Source organism: Nycticebus coucang, chromosome 5 (genome assembly GCF_027406575.1).
Source record: "Nycticebus coucang isolate mNycCou1 chromosome 5, mNycCou1.pri, whole genome shotgun sequence".
NCBI classification, from domain to species: Eukaryota; Metazoa; Chordata; class Mammalia; order Primates; family Lorisidae; genus Nycticebus; species Nycticebus coucang.
Genome location: NC_069784.1, coordinates 28,151,939 through 28,174,244, shown reverse-complemented (window position 1 = coordinate 28,174,244; position 22,306 = coordinate 28,151,939). Strand labels below are relative to the sequence as shown.

The 22,306-nt window shown below is 36.5% G+C and overlaps 1 protein-coding gene across 3 annotated transcripts in view; it reads left to right on the top strand.

Annotated features, from left to right (window-relative positions):
- DPYD (dihydropyrimidine dehydrogenase) overlaps nt 1-22,306 on the top strand; it is an 883,000-nt gene that overhangs the window by 578,103 nt on the left and 282,591 nt on the right. For 2 of the 3 annotated variants that reach the window (XM_053591597.1, XM_053591599.1), the window contains one exon: nt 1,927-2,010. The exons of the other annotated variant lie outside the window; for it this stretch is intronic. In XM_053591597.1, coding sequence (XP_053447572.1) covers nt 1,927-2,010 — 84 coding nt within the window. The remainder of the gene's footprint in view (nt 1-1,926; nt 2,011-22,306) is intronic. 3 annotated transcript variants of the gene reach the window in all.

Here is a 22,306-nt window from a genome sequence, read left to right as displayed (position 1 = left end):
GTTGAAATCATTGGAGCTTTTTATGCCTCAATTTTATCAGCTGTAAAATGGGAATAATAATATATCTTCCTTCTTTGATTTGCTGTAAGAAAAAATCAAGATAAAATGTATAGCAGGCATTGGAAAGCACCTGGCATATTGCAAGTGCTTAATTAATGTGAGTCATTATTAGCTGCTCTGGTGGCCCATCCTAAGTTTGCAATGCAATGTGCGTAATGTAAATATGTACACAAACGCCACCTAAAGCTTATCTCCTCCAAGGTGCCGTTGAATTGATTTGCTACTAATTGTTGCATTGCAGCTCAATAAAGAAGCCTAAAGGAAATATTTGAAGTAACTGAGAAATAATAAGAAATGTACAGTATTGTGTATAGTTGCAATGTATAATCTCTTAATTAAGCTGATAATTACCACATGACGTGGCTTTGAGACAGGTTCTATTATCCACAGTGTACACTTGAGGGGCTGAAAACAAAGGAAGTTAACTGGCCTAAAGCAGCTCCCGTTCCTTAGCAGCCAGCAGACCTGGGTTCAGAACACAGAGTTCAGCAGGCTACGCTTTATTCATGTTCACTACCAAACCAGCAGACAAAAGTAGCACGCTTTACAGTAATTTTCAAATAAGGTGAAGCATTTAAAAATCGGATTAAGGAAGCAAATACCATAATGAGACCATGTTAGAAAACAGGGTCAGTGATCAAATGGGACTTTCACAAATGTGCGGAAGGAAAAGCAGTGTCACTAATGAATAAATATGGGGGAGAAAGTCGACGAACAGCTGACGCTAACTGGTGTCCTCAGCTACTTGGAGATCCTACTTAAAATGCATAAAGCAGAAAAAAATAGACTAAAATCTTGAATAATAGGAAGGAAAGTGAAACCTTGAAAAAGAAGGCATTAGCCTAAAGAAAGTCCTAGAGTTTTCAGAAAATAGCGAAAATAAAGCCTTTGCATGATGTGATAGACACGTTGGAATATTTATGAAAGTGATAGGAGTTTCTAGTCCGCCCCATTTCAAAACAAATTGTGGCCTTGGAGAAATTCTAGAAGTTAAGTCAAAGAATATAAAACTTGAATCATTTAGTTTATCCCCCATCCCTCAATTACTGTATCATAATTTAAAAAGTAAAAGGTGAAAGATTTATGCGATCTGAAGAGAAACCAGAGTATGATCATAATTTAAAAAGTATTTTATTATTAAAGTCTCTCTCAGAAGTCTTCCCAATCATTCTAAGATTTTCAAGTAGTCTAAGAATACTTAGAGTGGGTTATTTTGTTCATTTGGACAATATCTATTTGTACACTAATGAATTAAAAATTTAAATAAGAAGAATTCCTACTTAGTAATTAAAGTAAGACAAAACTATCAATACTTTATATTCCTTAGCATGACCTGTTTTAAAACATGATAAAATTGATTTTTGGTTCAAACTATTTTTAATTTTACTTTTTCATTCTAGCTAGCCAACTTCATTTTTCTTTTTGATATGCTTACTCCCAGTATTGAATTATCCAGAACCAAGATATGAGTGTCTAAAAATAGAAGCTGTTTAGAAAAAAATAAATGATGTCAAACAGATCTCAGCTGAAATCTCCACCATGTCACCTCATAACCAGTCTTACCATTTACCTGCCTAACTTCAGTTTCCTTGCCTGAAAAACTGGTATCATAATAACACCGGGATTGTGAGATTTAGGGATAAACAAATATAAAGAATGTATAGAAGTGAGTGGCTCCAACGTTAAATGAATATTTCTGTTATCATTATTGTTGTTGTTGTTATATACAAGATAACTGTGATGCAGAAAACAGAATAGTTAAAATTCGACTAATGTGACCTTTGTTTGAGTTATTGACAGTGAAAGCATATTGGTGTTACCAATAAAGCTTTGCCTGTTTTTTAATTTTCCTTCTATGTTTTAAAGACTTCTGGAGCAGATGCCCTGGAGTTAAATTTATCGTGTCCACATGGCATGGGAGAAAGAGGAATGGGCCTGGCCTGTGGGCAGGTAAGGACTTTGACAGCTGCCACTAAGTATGTTAGGGTGACATAACAGAACCCCTCATGGATACGCACTATCCCTTCAGCAATCAGATGTGCAGGTCAGATAACTGGCTTGAGACCTCCAGGTCTACATTGTTTAATATTTAGTGCTTAAAAAGTGGAAAATGAAAGAAGCTGAAATTACAGTGACTGTTTAGTTTTATTGAGGAAAATATCACATTAGGTGCTTGACAGGAAGTAATATCATAATACATAGTTTTTAAAAGCGCTGAAGCAGAATTAGCTGATTTCAGATGCAGTGTTCTTTATTCATTCCTGGTGCTGATCAAGCTTCCCTGGAGCAATATACTGTACAAAATGCATTGTTCGTAGTGATTTTCCAGTAAATGGGGCACAACACAAATTGCATTTTACATTTTTTAGCATATGATCATTATTCCCTAACTGTGTTTGGGGAGTTACAAAAAGACTTTGATGCTATTTTTGGTTTTGTATATAACAAATGGGAACTTCATACTAACATACTTTGAAAAACCTTATGAATAAAATGTGAAACAATATGTTGATACATAGAAAACACTGCATCATGTATGTGTTATATGTTAAGAAGTGACATAAAAACTAATACTAAAAAGGTGAGTGTTTTGCATTTAATTTAGTTTCTAAGTCCAGAGGGAAATGATGTGAATTAAATAATAGAAATGTTATAATTTCTGACGGATTGGAGTCCTGGAAAATTGACTCTTACTTCCACGTCCGGTACAGGGCTCTATGCATAGTAGGTGTCCAATTTTTTTATTTTGTCTCAAGTCATGGAATTGATTTAAATTAAATTCAGGGGCCCTTAACTTAAAAGAGAAAAAATTTCTGCTTGTTTAAAGGAATATAGTTTCTTATCTTTATATTACCATTCCAGGAAGACTTTAAAGTACTTTGTAAATGTTTAATTAACATTCAGAATAGACATGTGACTTAGGAAGACCCATTCTTAGTAATAGCAGGAGAGGAGGGGCCTATGTCCTCCAAGTACTCTGTAGCCTCTGTTCCACCCACAACAGGTTGCCCCAAAGGACAGTGTGGAGGACCTCAGAAATACCCCATGGAGGGAAAATGCCATTATGTCAAATCATGACTTTTATGAGTCATGTAATTAGATAACGGTGTGTCAAGATACACGATATGGTGACAATGAGAAAGACTCCTAGAAGGACACCTGGACCAGGGACTGAGCTAGGACACGCGTCCCGTCTCCAGGCAGGGATGTGCCTTTACCCATTTACAGTCTCTGAACTTCAGAACAAAAATATATAAATGTTTAATTTTGTGGATAAAAATGGCTATCGAGAATGAAAATCAATGGATTAATTTGTTAAGGAAGGATGCATTTTGATGTTTATCTTCCTGCCACAAGTGTGACAATTATTTGAAAAGTGTTGCCTAAGTTATTTGGTGGAGTAAGCTTTTGCTCTGTGAACACATCTGAACTCACCCAGCCTTTAAGCATCTTAGATATATTTTTTCTGGAGAATTATTTAGTCACATCAAGTTTTGCACAGCCTTTGGTCAAAAGAGAATGCCAAATGCTAGAATTTTCCAGTCAAACATCTTAAGATTTCTAAAACCTCCTGGAAAACGTGATTCAAAAACCATAATACCTTGGCTGAAGGAAACTTAGGACCATCTCCATGTCACTTATGAGTTGTAATCTCTAACTGAAACCAATTCTTTCTACCAGCCAAGTTTAGAAATTTTCTTTGAATGATATTCTCTTTTAAATTATATTATGTAATTGAAAAACAAAGATAATTTAATCATTTTTGCTTCATCATATTTTAAGTGATTACTCTGCCTCAAGACATGTGAATGTTGGCTGGGCCTGATGGCTCAGCCTGTAATCCTAGCACTCTGGGAAGCCGAGGTGGGTGGATTGCTTAAGCTCACAGGTTCAAAACCAGCATGACGCAGACAGAGACCTCATCTCTTTAAAAAAACAAAGGCCAAGCATTCTAGTGGGCACCTGTAGTCTCAGCTACTTGGGAGGCTGAGGTAAAAGAATCACTTGAGCCAAAGAGTTTGAGGTTGCTGTGAGCTGTGACAACACAGCACTCTACGGAGGGTGACAAAGTGAGAGTCTATCTCAAAAAAAAAGAAAAATGAAGACATGTGAATGTTAATATTTTAAATGAAGGAAATGAATGGAAGTAAAAATATTAAACTATTGTTTAGAGTGCTTTGCCAGAGTGGGCACAGACACTCCGGGGCTGCTTCACTTCCCCTCTGTTTCCTTTTCCCGTGGCTCTGTCGCCTGTTCCCATTGCTGCTTCTTCCGTCCCTAAGTTCCAAAATCTGAACACTCATAGGTTGGCAGGATGGGAGATTTGTACTCAGTGGTGGGGGTCAGAGAAGCCATTCCAGTTTCTCTTCCCCATCGCTGTGCAATCTTGGATTCCACTTGTCAAAAACCCCCTGTGTGCCAAGCCCAGAGCTGTGTGGACAGAGCCTGCGGAATGCTTGCCTCATCAAGGAAACTGATGTCAGTTCCATGGCTAGAATATTTATGTACCAGAGATACTCTCTTGTACAATATACATTCCTCTCTAAACACCTGTTTATTCTTCCTTTTTCTCAAATATCATCTCACAGATATTTCCCATGTGATAAATATTGTCTTTGTACCTGATTAGCCTGTGTATATTCTGCACTGTATATATGCTATATATACAAAGTGACTAGGCCAGGCGTGGTGGCTCACCTGTAGTCCTAGCACTCTGGGAGGCCTAGGTGAGTGGATTGCCTGAGCTCAGGAGTTTGAGACCAGCCTGACCAAGGGAGACACCCCGTATCTAAAAAATAGCCAGGCTTTGGGACGGGCACCTGTAGTCCCAGCTATTTGAGAGGCTGAGGCAAGAGAATCGCTTGAGCCCAAGAATTTGAGGTTTCTGTGATCTATGACACCACAGCACTCTCTCAGGGTCAAGAAAGTGAGACTCTGTCTCAAAAAAAAAAAAAAAAAGAAGCAGAAGAAGTTACTAAACATTGTGAAATTTATGAACAGGGAAGGCCTTGGTCTCTACAATGTATAGGCCTCATATTTATTTATAAAAATTTGTAGAAATAAAGAGAATCTCAACTGGACCTTGGGAATTCATATTGTGTATTTCCTGCAAAGTAAAGCTTCATATAAAATCTTAAGTCCTTCAGCACTGCTGAGTGTTTAAAGGCATTTGCATTCTGTATTCTTTCCATCAACCATCTGTGTCACATTGATCAAGCCACTTACTCTGTCCTGAAGCATAAGTTTCCTTCTTTAAAATATAGGATTTTGACTAGATGATCTCTACATACCCTTCCAGCATTAATATTCTATGAATGTTAATATTATAGATAGCAAGATAATACATTATTCTTTTTCTTTTTTTTTTTTTATTAAATCATAGCTGTGTACATTAATGCAATCATGGGGCACCATACACCAGTTTTATAGACCATTTGACATATTTTCATCACACTGGTTAACATAGCCTTCCTGGCATTTTCTTAGTTTTTGTGTTAAGACATTTATATTCTACATTTACTAAGTTTCACATGTACCCTTGTAAGATGCACTGTAGGTGTAATCGCACCAATCACCCTCCCTCTGCCCACCTTCCCCCTCCCTCCCCTCCCTCTCCCTCTTCCCCCTATTTTTAGGTTATAACTGGGTTATAGCTTTCATATGAAAGCCATAAATTAGTTTCATAGTGGGGCTGAGTACATTGGATACTTTTTCTTTCATTCTTGAGATACTTTATTAAGAAAAATATGTTCTAGCTCCATCCACGTAAACATATGATACATTATTTTTAAGCTACCATTAAGGAGCATTGATAAAACAAAACAACTAAAGAAGTAAATAACTGTATCTTATGTTGCTCTTTTTAAAAACACTTCAACATGCCCTCAGCTTGCATAAGGTTAATATTTTACTTATATGATTCCTAATTGCTGATGAAGTAAACTTAGGATAGTTTACTTCATTTCACAAATATGTATCTAAGTAGCAGTTGTTCAAAAGGTTGTGATTGGTCACTTTGACATCTTGTGCTTAAAGTGGCGAAAGTAGAATTCTTGCTCTTTTATCGTAGAGCCTCCTCTTCCGATTTAGTCAATGGCATGCTCCTTAACTGGGACACTCTAAGAAAGATCAAAATACAGTCCACTTTCGGTTATTTTCATGCCAAAGAATCAATTTAACATTACAACATGAAAAGAAAAAATACTATTCGTCTTCCTTGTTTTCACAAAACCCCTCTGAAGTATGAGTTTTTATCCCATTTTTTATAAAACTGAGGTCCTGGGGCTTCCCAAGTCATAGATCTGGTCAGTGGCTACCAGGCCCTCCACTTGTATTTGTATATTATCGCGGATATAGAGACAGTATCTGGAATAGTTCTTAATAAGTAGGTATTCCCATGTTGATGTTAGATTGAGTGCAGGACTAAGTCATCTCTAAAATATTTTGCAGTTCTAAATTCCTATTTCCCTAAATATATGGAAACATAAGCAACCCTGAAGCTACTATTTAGGGTCTGTCTCCTGGGACTAAGGAAGTATCTCTGATGTCTTAGCATTCATATTTAAAGTTGTCTACGTGTACTTTATGTAAGCCATAAATTCCTGTAACAGCATATTACTTTATAACTGTAATTGAACTATAATAAATTCTATGAAATACATCTAAAATAGTACCCCTTTGAGGTCTTCTCCTTTTCCTGGGAGCTGAGTATTCTTACCTCATTGAGTGAACACCATCTTTTTGTCCTATCAAAATTATAATAAAGCTTTTTACTTCTATCCTGCAGGACCTTCTTACCCAAGTTCAGACCAATGTTGAGCAGGCCTTGAATAATTTTTTGTTGTTTTGTTTCTGAAATTTTTACCAACAACAGGTAGATTTAACAGGCAAATGCATATATGTCTTTCTTCTCTTGAAGTAATGGACAGAAATGGCCATGCTTGGCCTGTGTTGTAGGTAGCAGTAAGCAGGTAGAGTCTCATTAGTCTCCTGTGACATGTATCTGGTACAGGTGAGTAGTAGCAAACACTTGACTACGAATAAATGTTCATTCTCAAACATGGGTTTGATTAGTATATGTCTTTCTGATTCACCCTATAAATTTTGAGATCAGTCCTTCCCAGAAGTTTTGTTGAACCTCGAGTTTCCTGATATTGTAGAATCTCTGGACTGCTTTCTTTGGCCTGCAATATCTTTAATTCTCAGATTCTACCATCAGCTGCCAAAATAAAAATAGTATAGGAAGGATTGAGAGTGGGCTGGGATATGGACTAAGGTGCCTTGCCTTCTGCATGGTAAAAAGAGCAAGAGATGGCAATACCTCACTGGACTTCTCAACACTAGTAATAGAACTGTGCTGAAATAATTTTATTTTTTTTTTTTGCCATCAAAAAATCAAAAATTTTAGAGTTTGTCCCTAAGTTACTTTTTATATAAGCTATTTACTTCTTTTCCTTGAGTTGATGATCTGATGTAGTAAAGAACAGACTAGAACTGAGAGGAGACTTAAGGATTTTCCACTTTGATTCCCTTATATACAGGGTAGGAATTAGGGACCTGGCAGGGGCCTAAACTCCTTTAGACTTGGTAACCTACTACAAGGCCCATAACCGCAGTTCCCTTGTCACTGCCCCCCTATCTGGTTCTCTGTCCTGTATCTCCAACTGTGTCATTAATTAAGCTATATCGAAATTGGTCATCAAACTGGAAAAGGAAGTACAATGCCCTGGGTTCTTATACCTTTTAGTGTACTATTATTCCTTCAGCCTGGACTTCAAACCACCTCAACAGAAATTATCCAAATAGAAATCACTTCTGCAATTCTCTTTCAATTGACATCTAATTTTAAAACCAGACATACCTTCTCAATCAACCAAACTTTCCACGAGGAAAGAAGAAAGATATATGCCGCTATGAAAAGGTTTAAAGGTGGGATGAGCTTGCTACTCTAATTTGAATCTGTGGTGACCTAGAGTTTGCTTCACTGTCAATGAATATGGATTTATTTTTCTCACAGTTCCAAAGGCTACAAGGATATTCTTTCCCTAGGCCTTACAAGATTCCTATTGTTGGTGGTGTGAATTCCTTCATTGTAGAAACGATTGCTAAATAGCGCTCAACTATTTCCATAATGATTCCTTTGGATTATTCCAAAATGATAACATAACCAGAGGGAACACGGTTGTATCTTCTGAGGTAGAGCACGGGACTAAACAAAGATGAAAATGCCGCTGTTATCAGCTATCAGATCCTGCTACTCTCACAGCCCCTCTGTTTATTTACATGTATCATCTGCATAGAATTTCTAAATACTGGAATGTTCCATTCAGACAAGCTTAACAACCATTTTGTCGTCAGGAAGGCATATGCAGTCCTGCTTTCTTGACAATCTAGCTAAGCAAGAACAAAAAGGTTTAAAAGTGACAAATTTTAAAATGCCCAGTGATTTTAAAAGATTATTACTCCAATTATGATTACTCAAAGCAATACTTTGATACTTCCCTCTTGCTCTGTTCTGTGTTCAAACTTACATAAACTGTATGTTTATTTAAAAAAAATGAAAAAAGCTTTGTTTGTCATTCAACATGCCAGCATTTTTTTCATAAGACATTAACCACAGAATATCACTCTTCACCTTGCCAAAGAGCAGATGTCTATCATCAGAAAGAGAATCCAAAACTAAGTGTGAGGACCACAGTGCTCCAGATGTGCTAGAATTTCCCCTGGGAAATAAAGTCTTCCTCCAGCAGCTGGGTTAACAGACCTTCTGTCTCATATGCAATGCATCATCCAGGGAGCAATGACCACAGCCCTGCTTGGCTCAGGTCCCCATTAGATGTGGCGGGGACAACAGAAAGGCACTTCTTTAAAGCCAGTGCCAGAGATGAGTCATAGTATTTCCTGTATTTCCCAGAGAGTAGAACTCAGGAGCATGAGAAGGAACGGGGGGAGCCTCACCAATGTAAAATACAACACACCAAAGCTCATGGCCACCCTGGCCTCTCTTCAGGGAGCGAAGATTGTTGCCGATTTCCATGTGCTTTTTGTTAGTGGTCACGTTTGTGCCTGCAAGACGTTCTGTGCTTCAGATTCTTGGTTTCTTCTCATTGTTGCTGACGTCAGCCTCTGTAAAATATGCGTGTGGTAAAGGGCATTGTCTTGGATATGATGCATCATGGTGCTCTAATCAGCCTGGATGCATGTAGGTTTGGGCTAGAGTTGAAAGTTGAGGTCTATGAATTGACTGGATAAATGTAGGATAGACTAAGTTGGCCTTGGTGAGGTGAGCCCCTGAGACATCATAGTTATAGGTTTGGAAATCCCCGCACTGTAAAATAACATAGTTCCATGAAGAAGTGTGAGAACTGGCTGTGTGGCATAAGCCTCTGCAAAAGTGACTAAATGTGTCTGACATTAGCCATACACATTGGATTTATCCTGTTTTATTTTCCTTATGGCATTATAATTTTTGAAGTGCTTTAAAACAAATTATCAACTTATGAGAAAAAGTGTCTTAATCAAAACGAAATATTTGTTTTTTACTACATTATGTTGCCCAACTTTTTATTTGATTTTAATCCTCAGCCATTTGCATAGACATGGGTGCTTGCATAAGTAGATAACTACAGGAGATCTGCAAGAGGCATTAATATAACTGCCAATATTTTGCCTAAAGCTGGTTCTCTATGCATTTTCAACTGTAGTTATTAATGTTGGTTAATGATTTAAAAATTATTGCTTCTTTTTAAAATTTAAATCTTAGCAGAAAGCAACATCATTTAAATCTAATTAAAGTATCAGTACTAGGTCAGGGTAGATTATTGTTTTTGGGTAAGACAACCATCATGTGGCAGTAGAAAATATTATCCGTAGTAAGAAATAGGTAGATCACCAGGTGAATGACTGCAGGTAAAACAACGAAATATCTATTTTTTAACTTAATGTGGTTTTTATTATTCTCATCATTTGTTACATTCTAGAAATGACCAAAAACATCTTAAACTGTTTTGCTTAATGACCCTCAAATGGTAATTGTTAATATGACAGTAAGTTTGAGAATAATTGCGTAGTTTTCTATGTTTGTTGACTATTGACTAAAGATGAGCTAAAAATGTCATTGGATTAGAGAGGGACAGAGACAGAGGTGAGGTGAGAGAGAGGCTACAATCCTGGTGCATGAGCTCATGAAAATTTGGATAGCATACTGTCACACCAAAATAATAGCTATTAGCAGAACAGAGTAGAGATAAGATAGGAAACTAAGATATGAATGTTGCCTACAGAAGGGAGGGTCTGGTCACGGATCCAACTGGCCTAGACTATTAGGAGACCCGACAGACAAGGCTGCACCATGCACTAGAAGCCACAGATGACGCAGGATTAAAGGAGATTGTATGTTAAGCTAAAAAGCAATATTGCACCAGAAACTAGTAAGCACTCAGCTGGTAAGAGTAGGCAAAAGAGTTCAAGGTAAGGAAAGGGGGACGAAAAGGAATAAGACAAATCAAAGGATGGTATAAGAGGCACCACTTTCATGAAGACTTTAAAATTAAGGTAATTCTAGCTCAGAAATTCTAGCACACTTTCTGCTTGGGTACAACCAGTATTTCAGAGTGCAGTTTAAGGTTTCCGATTGGGACAGATGAGTCATGTCAGGAATGAGGCACAGGGGTTTGTCTGACTAAAGGAAATATTGGACCAAAACGAAAGGTAAGTCTGGGGAAAGAAATTAATCAAACTCATAGCATTTTGCAAGTTAGGAGTATTTACTGAAGATCAAGGACCCTGTGACTTCTGTCACCATTGTCAGGGCTACTACAGTCTCTAAGAACTCATTTAAACTGGGAATCACAGATTCTTAATTATCTCGCAGAGATCCTAATGACAATCACATTTTTTTTTTTTTAACTAACTTTGCTTTTTCTTTCCTCTCTCACCAGATTGCACTTTATTAAGTAGCAAGATTATATACAGATACAGGTATATACATTCTACAAAAAAGTTATGTTTAAGAAGAAAATTTAAATCATAAATTGTAATTTTAGACCCTTTGAGACGTTTTGAACGTCTCTGAGGCTGTCCGCATGTTATTTGCTGTTTATTTTTCTAGAGGTGATGGTTTGAGTGTTTATTGTGTTCTATTTGGTCTGAGCGTATTCAGCTTTCAGATCAGGTTGCGAATTCCATCATACTTAATGTGAGTCATGAGTCATCAGAAAGAACATGCAGCCTTCTTCCTTGTCTGTGTAAAACTCCTAACTCTATAGTAAATGAATAGAAATCCCCATTTTCTAGTTTTCCTTTGCCAACTTTTTTCATTCTTTACTAAGCCAGAACTGTATAGCAACATGGCGAGGTTACCACTCCTGCATTCCTCTGTGTTTGCATATAACATGGGAGAGATTGGCATACAACAATGTCCTTTTACTCCTAGTATGTGTGTTCTATTCTTGCCTCTATTCAGTCTTGATTCTGCTTCTCTTTTGTCTCTTCTAAATCTCTCAATCTTTTGAAGGATGGCTCTTTATTTGAGAGAAATAGGTTCTAAAAGAGACCCATACATATTTACTCATTCTTCGAATCTTCAAATATGTCTTCACTTTATTCATTCAACAAATAACTAGGATATCTGCCATGAAACAAAGTCATCTGAAATGCTGAGGATATAAAGGTGATATAAATGGATATAAATGTTGATCCTCCATGGAGCTTTCCATGTAGTAGACAGACATTGGTCAAAACAATCCGCAACAAGAGTGTGAGACGATAACCATGAAGTAGTGGTTCCTCCTACCTGAAAAGCATGTAAAGTGAAGTTTCTGGACTATTTTGAAGAGTCAAGAAAAGGTTATTTGAAGAAATAATGTTTAAGCTGCACTTAAATATTTATAGGCATTTGAACTAAGTTAAATGCTTGGGGTGGGTTAGAGCATTTCAGGCAGTGGCTATAGCATGAGTATGTGGTTGAAACCAGGCAACTCAAGGGCAAGTAAGAAGAATGGGGTGCTTAGAAGAGAAGATGGCAATGGAGAGGAAAGTCTAGGTTAGTCTGTGTAAGACCCCACACGTCAGGCTATGTTAAGCATTTTCATCTTCATTTCCAAACAGCGGTGGAATGCTATTAAAAGGTTTAGAGGTGTGTGAATATGTTTATGGCTGTATCTGCAAAGGTCTGTGCATGTGTTTGTGGGGTGGGATGGTGATGATCCTCAGAATGACGTGATTAGATTGTCATTTTTTGAAGATAGAATACAATAGCATGCGAGTGGACTGAAGACTGGCTGTGACTCCCTTGCTTGGCTTCAGGTGAGGAATAATAGTGGTCTGTTGCTTAGATTACCCATCATAATGGAGATAATAGAGCAATGGGCATGTTAAAGATAAGGAGTTCAACAGTGTTTGGGAATGGATATGGGCTTTTAGGAAAAAGTAAGTTGTAAGATAATTCTTAGCTTTCAGGCTTGTGCGAATGGAAGAATTCTCTTATTGTAAATGAAGACAGATGTGTCAGCTGATGTAACTGGTTGGCATAAGGCTGGAGTGACTCCAGATTTATCTGTGTCCATGAAAGCAGATCGTATCTCCAGAACTCCTATCCTCACTAGCTTTCTCTTTTTACTCCATGATGTGATGAATGACTTGTTCTTACCCACAAAAGTTATGGATTCTTTATCTATCTGATGACCTAGGGTCAGACAATTTCATGATTCCTAATTGTAAATCTCAGAAGATCTCACCCCTGGAACATCAACTGGCATCTGTGTTTTCAGTATACTTTCTTTGACCTCTACCACTTAGCTCTTATTAAATGGAGACATGATTATTTTAAACAATTTTGAACCTACACTTAAAATATAAAAGATTTTATGTACTTCAACAAAATACAGGCCCTATATGATAATCCCAGAGACAACAAAATAATCAAGGGTGAAAAATTGAAACTATTTCCTTAAGATCTGAAACAAGATAAGAATACCCATCCTTATCACTTCTACTCGAAATAGTATTGAGTCCTACCAATAGTATGTAAGTGTTCCTTTCTCTGCACATCCTTGATAAATTCTGTTGTTTTGAGATTTTTTTTATTAAAGCCATTCTCACTGGAGCTAAGATACCTCATTGTGGTTTTGAATCAAAACATTTGAACCCCTGTTATATTCTGAAATTTAAAATAAATAAACAAAAATAGTATTGGAAGTCTTTGCCAGAAGAATCAGGCAAGAAAAAGACATAAAAGACAACAGGAAAAGAATTTAAATTATCATTGCTTGCTAATAATATGATAACATATTTAGAAAACCCTAAGGAGTCAACCAAAAAGCTGTTAGAATTAATAAATGAATACAGTATAGGTATGGAATACAAAATCAACAAATAAAAATCAATAGTGTTTCTATATGCAAACAATGAACGATCCAAAAAAGAAAGAAAAAAATCTCATATACAATCACTACAAAAAATTAAAGATTTAGTAATAAATTTAACCAAGGAGGTATAAGACCTACCTGAAACTACCTACCTACTACCTAACTACCTATACACTGAAACTATAAAATGTTAATTAAATAAATTGAAGAAGACACAAATAGAAATATCTCATGTTAAAGGGTTAGAAGAAATCGTATTGTTTAAAAAGCCACATTTCCGCCACAAAATGATTAATTAATGCAATCTCTTCAAAATTCTAATGTCAGTTTACATAGAAGTAGAAAAAATAATCTTAAATTTCCTACAGCATCACAAAAAGGCTCTGAATAGTCAAGGTAATTATGAGCAAAAAAAGAACAAAGGCATCACACTAAAGTTATTTCAAAACTGTACTACAAATCATTAGTAAATAAAACAGTATAATACTGCCTTAAAAATAGAGTCAACTAATGGAACAGAATGGAGAACACAGCAATGAACCCATGCATGTACAGGCAATTGATTTCAACAAAAGTGCTGAGTATAACCATTGGGAAAAGGAAAGTCTTCTTTATAAACAGTGTTGGGGGTGGTGCCCATAGCTCAGTAGGTAGGGCACCAGCCGTATACACCCAGGCTTGAACGCAGCCTTGGGACAGCTACACAAAATAGCTGGGTGCTGTGGCAGTGCTTGTAGTCCTAGCTACTTGGGATGCTGAGGCAAGAGAATCATTTAAGCCCAAGAGTTTGAGGTTACTGTGATCTGTGATGCCACAGCACTCTACTGAGGGCAATGCAGTGAGACTCAAAAAGAAAAAAAAGAAAAGGATTGAATACTAAATGTAAGACTTAAAACAGTTTCTTCCCCTAGAAGAAAACATAGGGGAAAACTACATAATGGTGTCTGGGAAATGATTTTTTAGATTTGACCTCAAAAACATAGGCAGAAAAAAATAAGCAGAAGTAGACAAATTGGATTACCTAAAAAGAAAAGCCTCTACACAGTGAATAAAGCCATTAACAGATTGAAGAGACAATCTATGTATTAGGAAAAAAATATTTGGAGGCCATATATTTGATAAGGGTTTAATATCCAAAATATATAAGGAACTTAGATCTATACAAAGAAAACAAATAATTTGTGTATAGGGAAAGGGATCTGAATAGACATTTCTTTAAAGAAGATATATAGATGGCCAAAAAGTATATGAAGAAGTGCTCAGCATCATTAATAATTAGGAAAGTGCAAATTAAAACTACATTTGAGATATCACCTCAAACCTATCAGAATGGATTTTATAAAAAAGATAAAAGCTAACAAGTGTTGGTAACGATGTGGAGGAAAAGGGAACTGTTTTTTGGTGAGAATGTAAATTAGCATGGCTATTATGGAAAACTATATAGAAATTCCTCAGAAAATACAAATAAAAATATCCTATGATCCAGCAATCCCACTTTTGATCTAAAATGATTTGAAATCAACTTGTGAGAGAAATTTGCACTCCCATGTTCACTGAAGCACTGTTTACACTTGCCAAGTTATGGAATCCACCTAAGTGTCTACCAATAGATAAGTGGGTAAAGGATATGCTGTGCACTGTATATGCTTAATAGATTACTTTTGAGTTTGGAAAAGAAATTTTGTCATTTGCAACAACATGGTTGGAAAACATGATGCTGAGTGAATAAGGCAGGCACGGAGAGACAGATACTACACATTCTCATTTATATGTGCTCCCTACACCAACAGAACCTAGAGAGACAAGAGACAACAGAACCTAGAGTAGAATGGAGGCTACTAGAGGCTGGGAGGTTGGGGAAATGGGGAGATGCCCAAAGGTTACAAAACGTTACTTAGGATGAATTGCCCGCCATGGTGAATATAGAAAATAATGATGTACTGTACATTTCAAAATTACTAAAAGAGTAAATCTCGAATGTTTTTATTAAAATATGAGTATGTTGAGGCGATGGGCCTATTAATTTATTTATTGTACATTGTATTAATAAATCATAACATCTCTTTGTATTCCATAAACATATACCACTATAATTTTTCAATTTAGAATTAAAAATAAACATATTTTGAATATTAAACATATTTGATATCCATTATCTCTATAGAGATGACAGATTTAGGATAAATGAAGTAAAATGCAAATAGATAGCAAATAAGTATGTTCTTGATGCGACTACAATGGAAGTATAGTTACCATTCTATAAATACATCTCAAAGTAATAAATACACAAAGGATTTTCCTTGTGAATGGAAATTGAGTTTATTCAGTCAGTTTCCACTGTTCTCAGACATTCTGCGGGGTATTTCTTCTACATGTGAGATCAGAGTTGTTTCTCAATCAGCTTTGAGGAGAAAGGCCACATTCTCCACCTCACAAATAAACTGAGGCTGAGTGACTTGCTGCCCCTCGAATCTCCAGGGAGTAGCATGATTCTCGGACATGGTCAGTATTCAGTAAATAATTTTTGTACAGATTAATGAAGGAATGAATGGAATGAGTGAATAATTGAATGAATTAAACGTTTCCCGGAAAATGTCTTTGTGTGCTGTTGGGAGTGAGAAGATGAGAAGTGGGTTGTTTATAAGCCTAACTCAGAAAATCAGTTCTCAATTTTAGGACTTTGTACTTCAAATTACGGAATTTTTTTTCTTTTATCGCCAATTTCAATACATTTTTCTTTAAATTTTTGTTATCTTTCCACCTCAAATATTTTAGGCTTCACCTGTCTGGTTTCTCTCCTCCGGTCTAAATGTGTTTGTCCAGGACGCAGTAATGTGCACACACACAGCACTCTCAATACTCTGTGCTCCGGACATGAGTGTATCTCCCTTTGAAAGACTCCACCTTTGGAGCTCAGTAATCACTTTTGTTTAAGAATGGGCGTTGTTAACATTTTAGTGTAGGAGTGTAGAGGGCAGAAGGCATCAAAATGGCTGACTGTGACTTCCTTTTACAAACTTATTCCCCTATATAAACAAGGTCTGTAACCAGGGCCGAAGGGTACAGATCTGTTTTAGAGAGAGGAATAAGTTGTACCACTCAACCACTCAGACTGGCCTCTGGTGAGATTAAGAGGTCCAATTTTCAGCTGTCTCCATGCCTATTGCCAAACGGTGAACAGTTCTGGATTGTAAATTTCCCAAATGTCTTTTTAATTTATTTCAGATCAGGTACAACAATTGGCACCCTCCATGTTTTTTGTTTACCAGGCTCTGAACCAAGGACTACTTCATTTACTCCTCACAGCGAGTCTGTGACATATTTACTATTATTATTCCCGTTTTGCAAATGAGGAAACTCAGTGACAGGCAGTGTGAGTAAGAAGGCAGTTTTGCTTAGCAGGTAAGGACAACATCGAGATCCAGACCCTGCACCTCTGACTCGTGAACTCGCCTTCTGACCCTGGGGCCTTACTGCCCCTTTAAGAAGATTTTAAAGAAGTTTTTCCCGGCTTGAGTAACTGTAGAGATTATTGATATATATCTTCATAATGCACCTCTGATTGAAAATAGTGCTATCTATGGAAGTTATAAAAGATCCTCTGTATAAATACTACTAAAAAGCTCAGTTTCTGGAAACTGGTAAAAACTATTTGAATGATCTTTATTTTTATGGGATTTAATTTTTTTCTACACCCAAATTCCTTTCTAAAGAAGAACTCTAGCATTTTTTAAAACATCTCCAGACATGATGAAACTATAATACAAATTTCCAGTCACTAATGTTCATTTTCAAGGTCTGATTTATTCTTAAAACTTTATTGTTCAAATTTGACATCACCCGTCCCATAAAAGAGGGTGCACGTGTGATGTCAGTCACTAAGAAACTACTCTGGGAAGAAGGTGATTATTTAGTGGAAGCTTGGGGAGGAAGAAGCCCCCCAGCAGCCAGCACGCGCGCGCATACACACACACGTGCCCTGAAAGTTAATTCACCCTCTCTTCAGACGGTGGAGAGCCCTGGCTATGCAGAGAGCTGTCCAGCCCCGTAGTGCTCCTCTGCCCTGGTCTGCCACTCCACAGCCCTGCCCCTCTACAAAGGGCGGATCATTAAGCCATCCAGGCAGTGGGGAGTATTTTCATATAGCCATTGCCCTTTATGGCAGCCTGGCAGCAAGTGACCATAATAAATTATGCACTGCTCTGTGAGACTGTGACACAGGCGCAGGAGGAACAGCGGGGGTGTCAGAAAATCCATTATTTGAAATTTTTGTTTCTTTCTCTTACTAGATTCCATGCTGCTCTCGTCCTGTCATCTTGTTCCCTTTTTTCCTATCTATTGTTTTGAGGTCTTTGTGTCTGACAGTTCTTTTCTACTGCTGGTTTTGTCCTTTTTGTACCTTGTTTCTGCCTTTGTGGGCTTCCCACCCCCTCTCTTGATCTTGTGTGTTCTCAGCCTTGTTCCCCTTGTCTGTCACGCCGTCGTTTGCCTCACTTTTCTTTCTCTAGCTGCCTTATTGTCTCATATAATATAGAAAAACAAATTCTCTTTTTGTCTGCATTCTTTTACATGGCGTTATGTAGTTGTAATTTTCCCTTTGCGATAGGTACACTTTGCTGGGTGTACTATTCATTTCAGTTCCAAAGAATCCCACATATGTGTCCGGAGGAGTGCCAAGGCTGATGGCAACAAAAAACAATCAAAACAACCAGTAGAATAGATTTTTGAGAACAGTGCAAACCTATTTCTTCTCTATAGATCAGGTCACCTAAAATCTGTTAAGCTTTTTTTTTTTTTTTTTTTAACTAATTTCAGATTATTCGGTTTTTTCATCTTTTCTCCAAGAGTAAGTTGTTTCTAATGTGGTCATTTTTTTCACATTATTCATCACAAATCCAACTATCTACTTATTCCTTCATTTTTTTCCTGTAGATAAATACAATGTGAAAAGACAGTTCCAGTAGGTGAAGCATCCACTGATTCAATTAATTCACTAGTTATTAATTGAGCAACTACTGTGTGGTAGGCCTTGTGCAGGTGTCAGGGACATCACACCTCCTCGGTCTTTATTTGATCATGTCCCCCATCCTCAATTTTTTCCCTCTTTCTAAAGACACGTGTCCTTATTTGCCATCCTGCCACCTCCATTTTCTCTTCCTTGATCCATTTGGATCTAGAAATCCTTCTGTTTATTTACAGTTATTTAAGAGGTGCTTCCAATTTTTATGCCTGAAAAGCTCACTGTATCAGATCAGGAAATTCAAACCTCCTTGTCAGTAAACACCCAAGAATGTGCCAGCTTCTTGGGCCCTAGTTATGCTTTGCAGTTAAAAATAAACAAAAACAGTAACGTCACCGCTGGTGTGGCTATGAATTTTTATAAGATTTGCAGTGGCTGAATGTCATTGAATTATACGTATACTTATTAAGTAATATGAGTCAGTTACATTAAAATCGACGATAGAACTCTTCCCTGGATAGTGTTTAGTTCCTTATTCCTTTTAAATATTTTTCTGTTTTTATTTGCCTGCCTACTTTTCTCTTCTTACAGATGTCATCTCTTTTCCTCTTTTCTCCTGAATCACTCTTGACTTTCTCTTTCTCTCCTTATGGTATTTTCTCATTCTTTTCTTTTTATTTGCTTTCTTTTATTCTAAGGTTATATTGTTTTCCTTGTAGCTGTTATTTTAAGTAATAATTGCTATAGTAGCTCAAAAAAGTTGGTTTACTGTTTTTTACCTTTACATGATTTCTTCTCTCTGTATTTATACTCAGTGTCCTTCATGTTTTTAATTTCTCCACTCTTCTTCATGTCCTTAAACTTGCAGTTAAGTGTTGACCTCATTCTACGATTTCCTTTTTTTTTTCTTTTCTTGTCACTTTGAATTCTGCATCTTAACTTGTTCCTGTGTCAGATTTATTTTTAAAAGAATCATTGGTTCCTGTAATATCATTTTACAAACTCTACAGAAACAACTTATTTTAGTTTCACTGCTTGGCCTTTCAGCATAAACTCTCCAACTTTTACAATAGTTCATTTTAAGCACCTACTATAATAAGTCAGATGTCCTATCAACTTCCAGAGGGAGCAAAATGCTCGAATTAGACTCTTATTTATTTGCGGCTTTGAAATTTTAATTATTTTCTTCCAAGTTTTGAGAGGGGGGAACAGATATAAAGAACTCTGAAGATTTAAAAGGAAGCTAATAAACTGAAAGTAAAAAACTAAACGTGATAACTGGAAAGCTTGTGTCTTTGAAGGATGTCATAAGAATAATATTTATGGTGACAGAATAGAAGCTATGAATACAAAGTTCCAAAAAATACCCACAGATTTGTTCCGAAGTCCATGACTCCAGATAGCTGATTCTACGAAGTACGGTGGCTTTTCTGTAAGTTCGCTCTGTAGAGTTTCATTCATTTAATTCTAGATGGGTCTGCCTTAATAAGGTCCTGCTCTTATTTTACATGCCTTTGATATGGCACGTTACTTTTTAAAAGTACACTGTATCTATCTCTTTTGAATGACTTATCAATTAGATTTCAGTTATGATATAACACAGGTAAATTATTATACTTTAAAGTCAATATAGAAAACAACCCTGAATGATTATGTTAGTTTTTTGGGGGGGGGTTTATTTTGTTTTTTTTCTCCTGACTTTGTGACCTATAACATTAATAACTGAAGCTCAGTTCTGGCTATGCCTTGACCAGTGGCAATTTTAATACAAAACTTGTCATCTTTAAAAACGTTTCCAATAGAAATGTTTTATTTTATTAGCTAATCTATTTTACTGACCCTCGTAACCTAAACTTTTACATCACCTTGGATTTTTCAAATGGGACAATGCCTACAAAAGTTGCCCAGTCCTATCTGGATGAGTAAATATAAAAATGTTTTGAGAGACCCACACTCCAGTATAAATTACAAACTGAGAGAATAAACTTGAAGAACTAGATTATTTTAAAAAAATTGGTTACATACCATTGCTAAACTTAAGATTAGGAAGCTGTTTAAATGTGGCATTTTGGACTAAAGGCCGTGGTTTGAGTATTTAATTTCTTCCTTCTCACCACCTGTTCCCCAGCTAGTATGGTACTGAAGTCTAAATCTTTTCAGTTAAAAAGGAGATTTTGTTTTTTTTTTTTTTGTGGCTTCCTTTTTCTTTTTTTTTTTTTTTTAGTTTGGTCACATTGCCTGTTCTATTCCTATCTCTTTCTCTTCCCAAGACTGCAAGAGGCATGGACTGCTTCTCCAAATGAATTTTTTTTTTTTTAAATTCTGATAATTTATCATTTTATTTCCATAATTATGTTCTTTTTCACTTTTTTGCTTACTTAGCATTTTTCTTGTTTGAATCTGCCTCGTAGCTTTTTGGATTCTTTCAGAATCATCACTACAACAATTTGTAGGATTGACTTACATTGCTAATACAAAACTCAGCCCCGGCCAAAAACTGCAAATTACATTGCTAATAACAACTAGCTCTTGCTTTTTTTTTTTTTTTTTTTTTTTAGAGCTATGATATGCCAGAAAAAGGGTTAACATTTTAGGTAGATTGTATTATTTAATTCTCAAACTCCCCTCTGAGCTAGTACTGCTGTTATCCCTGTTTGTCGATGAGGAAACTGAGGTATAGAAAAGTGAAGCAGATTGGCCAAAATCTTGCAGCCAGGAAGTAGCTGGTCACCAGGCTCTCTGCACTAGAAGCTTATACACTTAGCCACTACTTCATAGCCCCCCGTACTGTGACGCCAGGTTACATTATCTGCTTTTAATCTTGAGGAAAAAACAGGTGATTTCCTTACTGTAACTTTCTTCATGAATTGTGATGAGAACTTAGAGAACTGAAGCAGAATTGTATCTCTGTGGGAGAAGGAGGGGCTGGATCACGTGCTGTTGACATCTGATCAGCGTCCTCCTTACCATGTCTCCTTAGCTCCCTTCTGTCACCAACCACACGACGTTGTGCCACAAATGCCAACGCTCTTCTCTTGTCTCCATTAAACACTTCCTAGGGGTAAGATCTATGTTACATTCTTTTGTCTTATGTGATAATAATTTTGAAATACAAGGTGGCCACAAATTTCACGTGCAATTTTAAATTGCACCCAATAGAAGGCTCAAAATTATAGGCCTTTATGGACGAGTCTTCTAGGTACTCGTGCTGTTCAGTGCTGAGGCTGTGCCAGTTTTTTTTTTTTCATGAAAATTCAGAGAAAGGGAAGGAAAGCATAATTGTTTCTCCCAAATAGAGACATCTTAGACTCCTTCCAAAATGGTCTATTTTGCAATAACTTCATTCTGTTTTGCACATTTTTATTTTCATTAATCATTGGAATTGGGTAAAAAAGAAAAGGAAGCAAGACAACTTGGCAAAGTAGTGAACTGTTTGTTTTGTAGAATGCAACAATCTCAGATACTTGAAAACGTTTTATAGAATGCTAAATAAATGTTACCAAAGAGCTTATATTTTTATTTTGAATTATAATTCAACAACATTTAATCCCTTGTTATTGCTTTGTCAGACTTTTAATTGAATTATTCAGAACATGAAACAAAAGGAAAGAATTGTAGATAGCACAGTAATATGAACAGAATTACCAGAGTGCTGAGAATTATTAAAGAGGACATTATGTTTGTTAATTGGGCATTTAATTTTTCTTGTTGGTTGATGGAAAACATCCTCTTGGAAAGGATTTTCTCAAAAACCTTAATTGTGACAATGCCTTCTTAACATCCATGAATATACGGTAGATGCAAAAAGCTGTTTGAAACCTAATCAGTCAAAAAGATTCCTAATTTCCATTTTAACTGTGGAATGGCTGACCAGCATTCTTGTCAGATTGCTTGTCAGTATACAGAAGAAAGCGGGCCT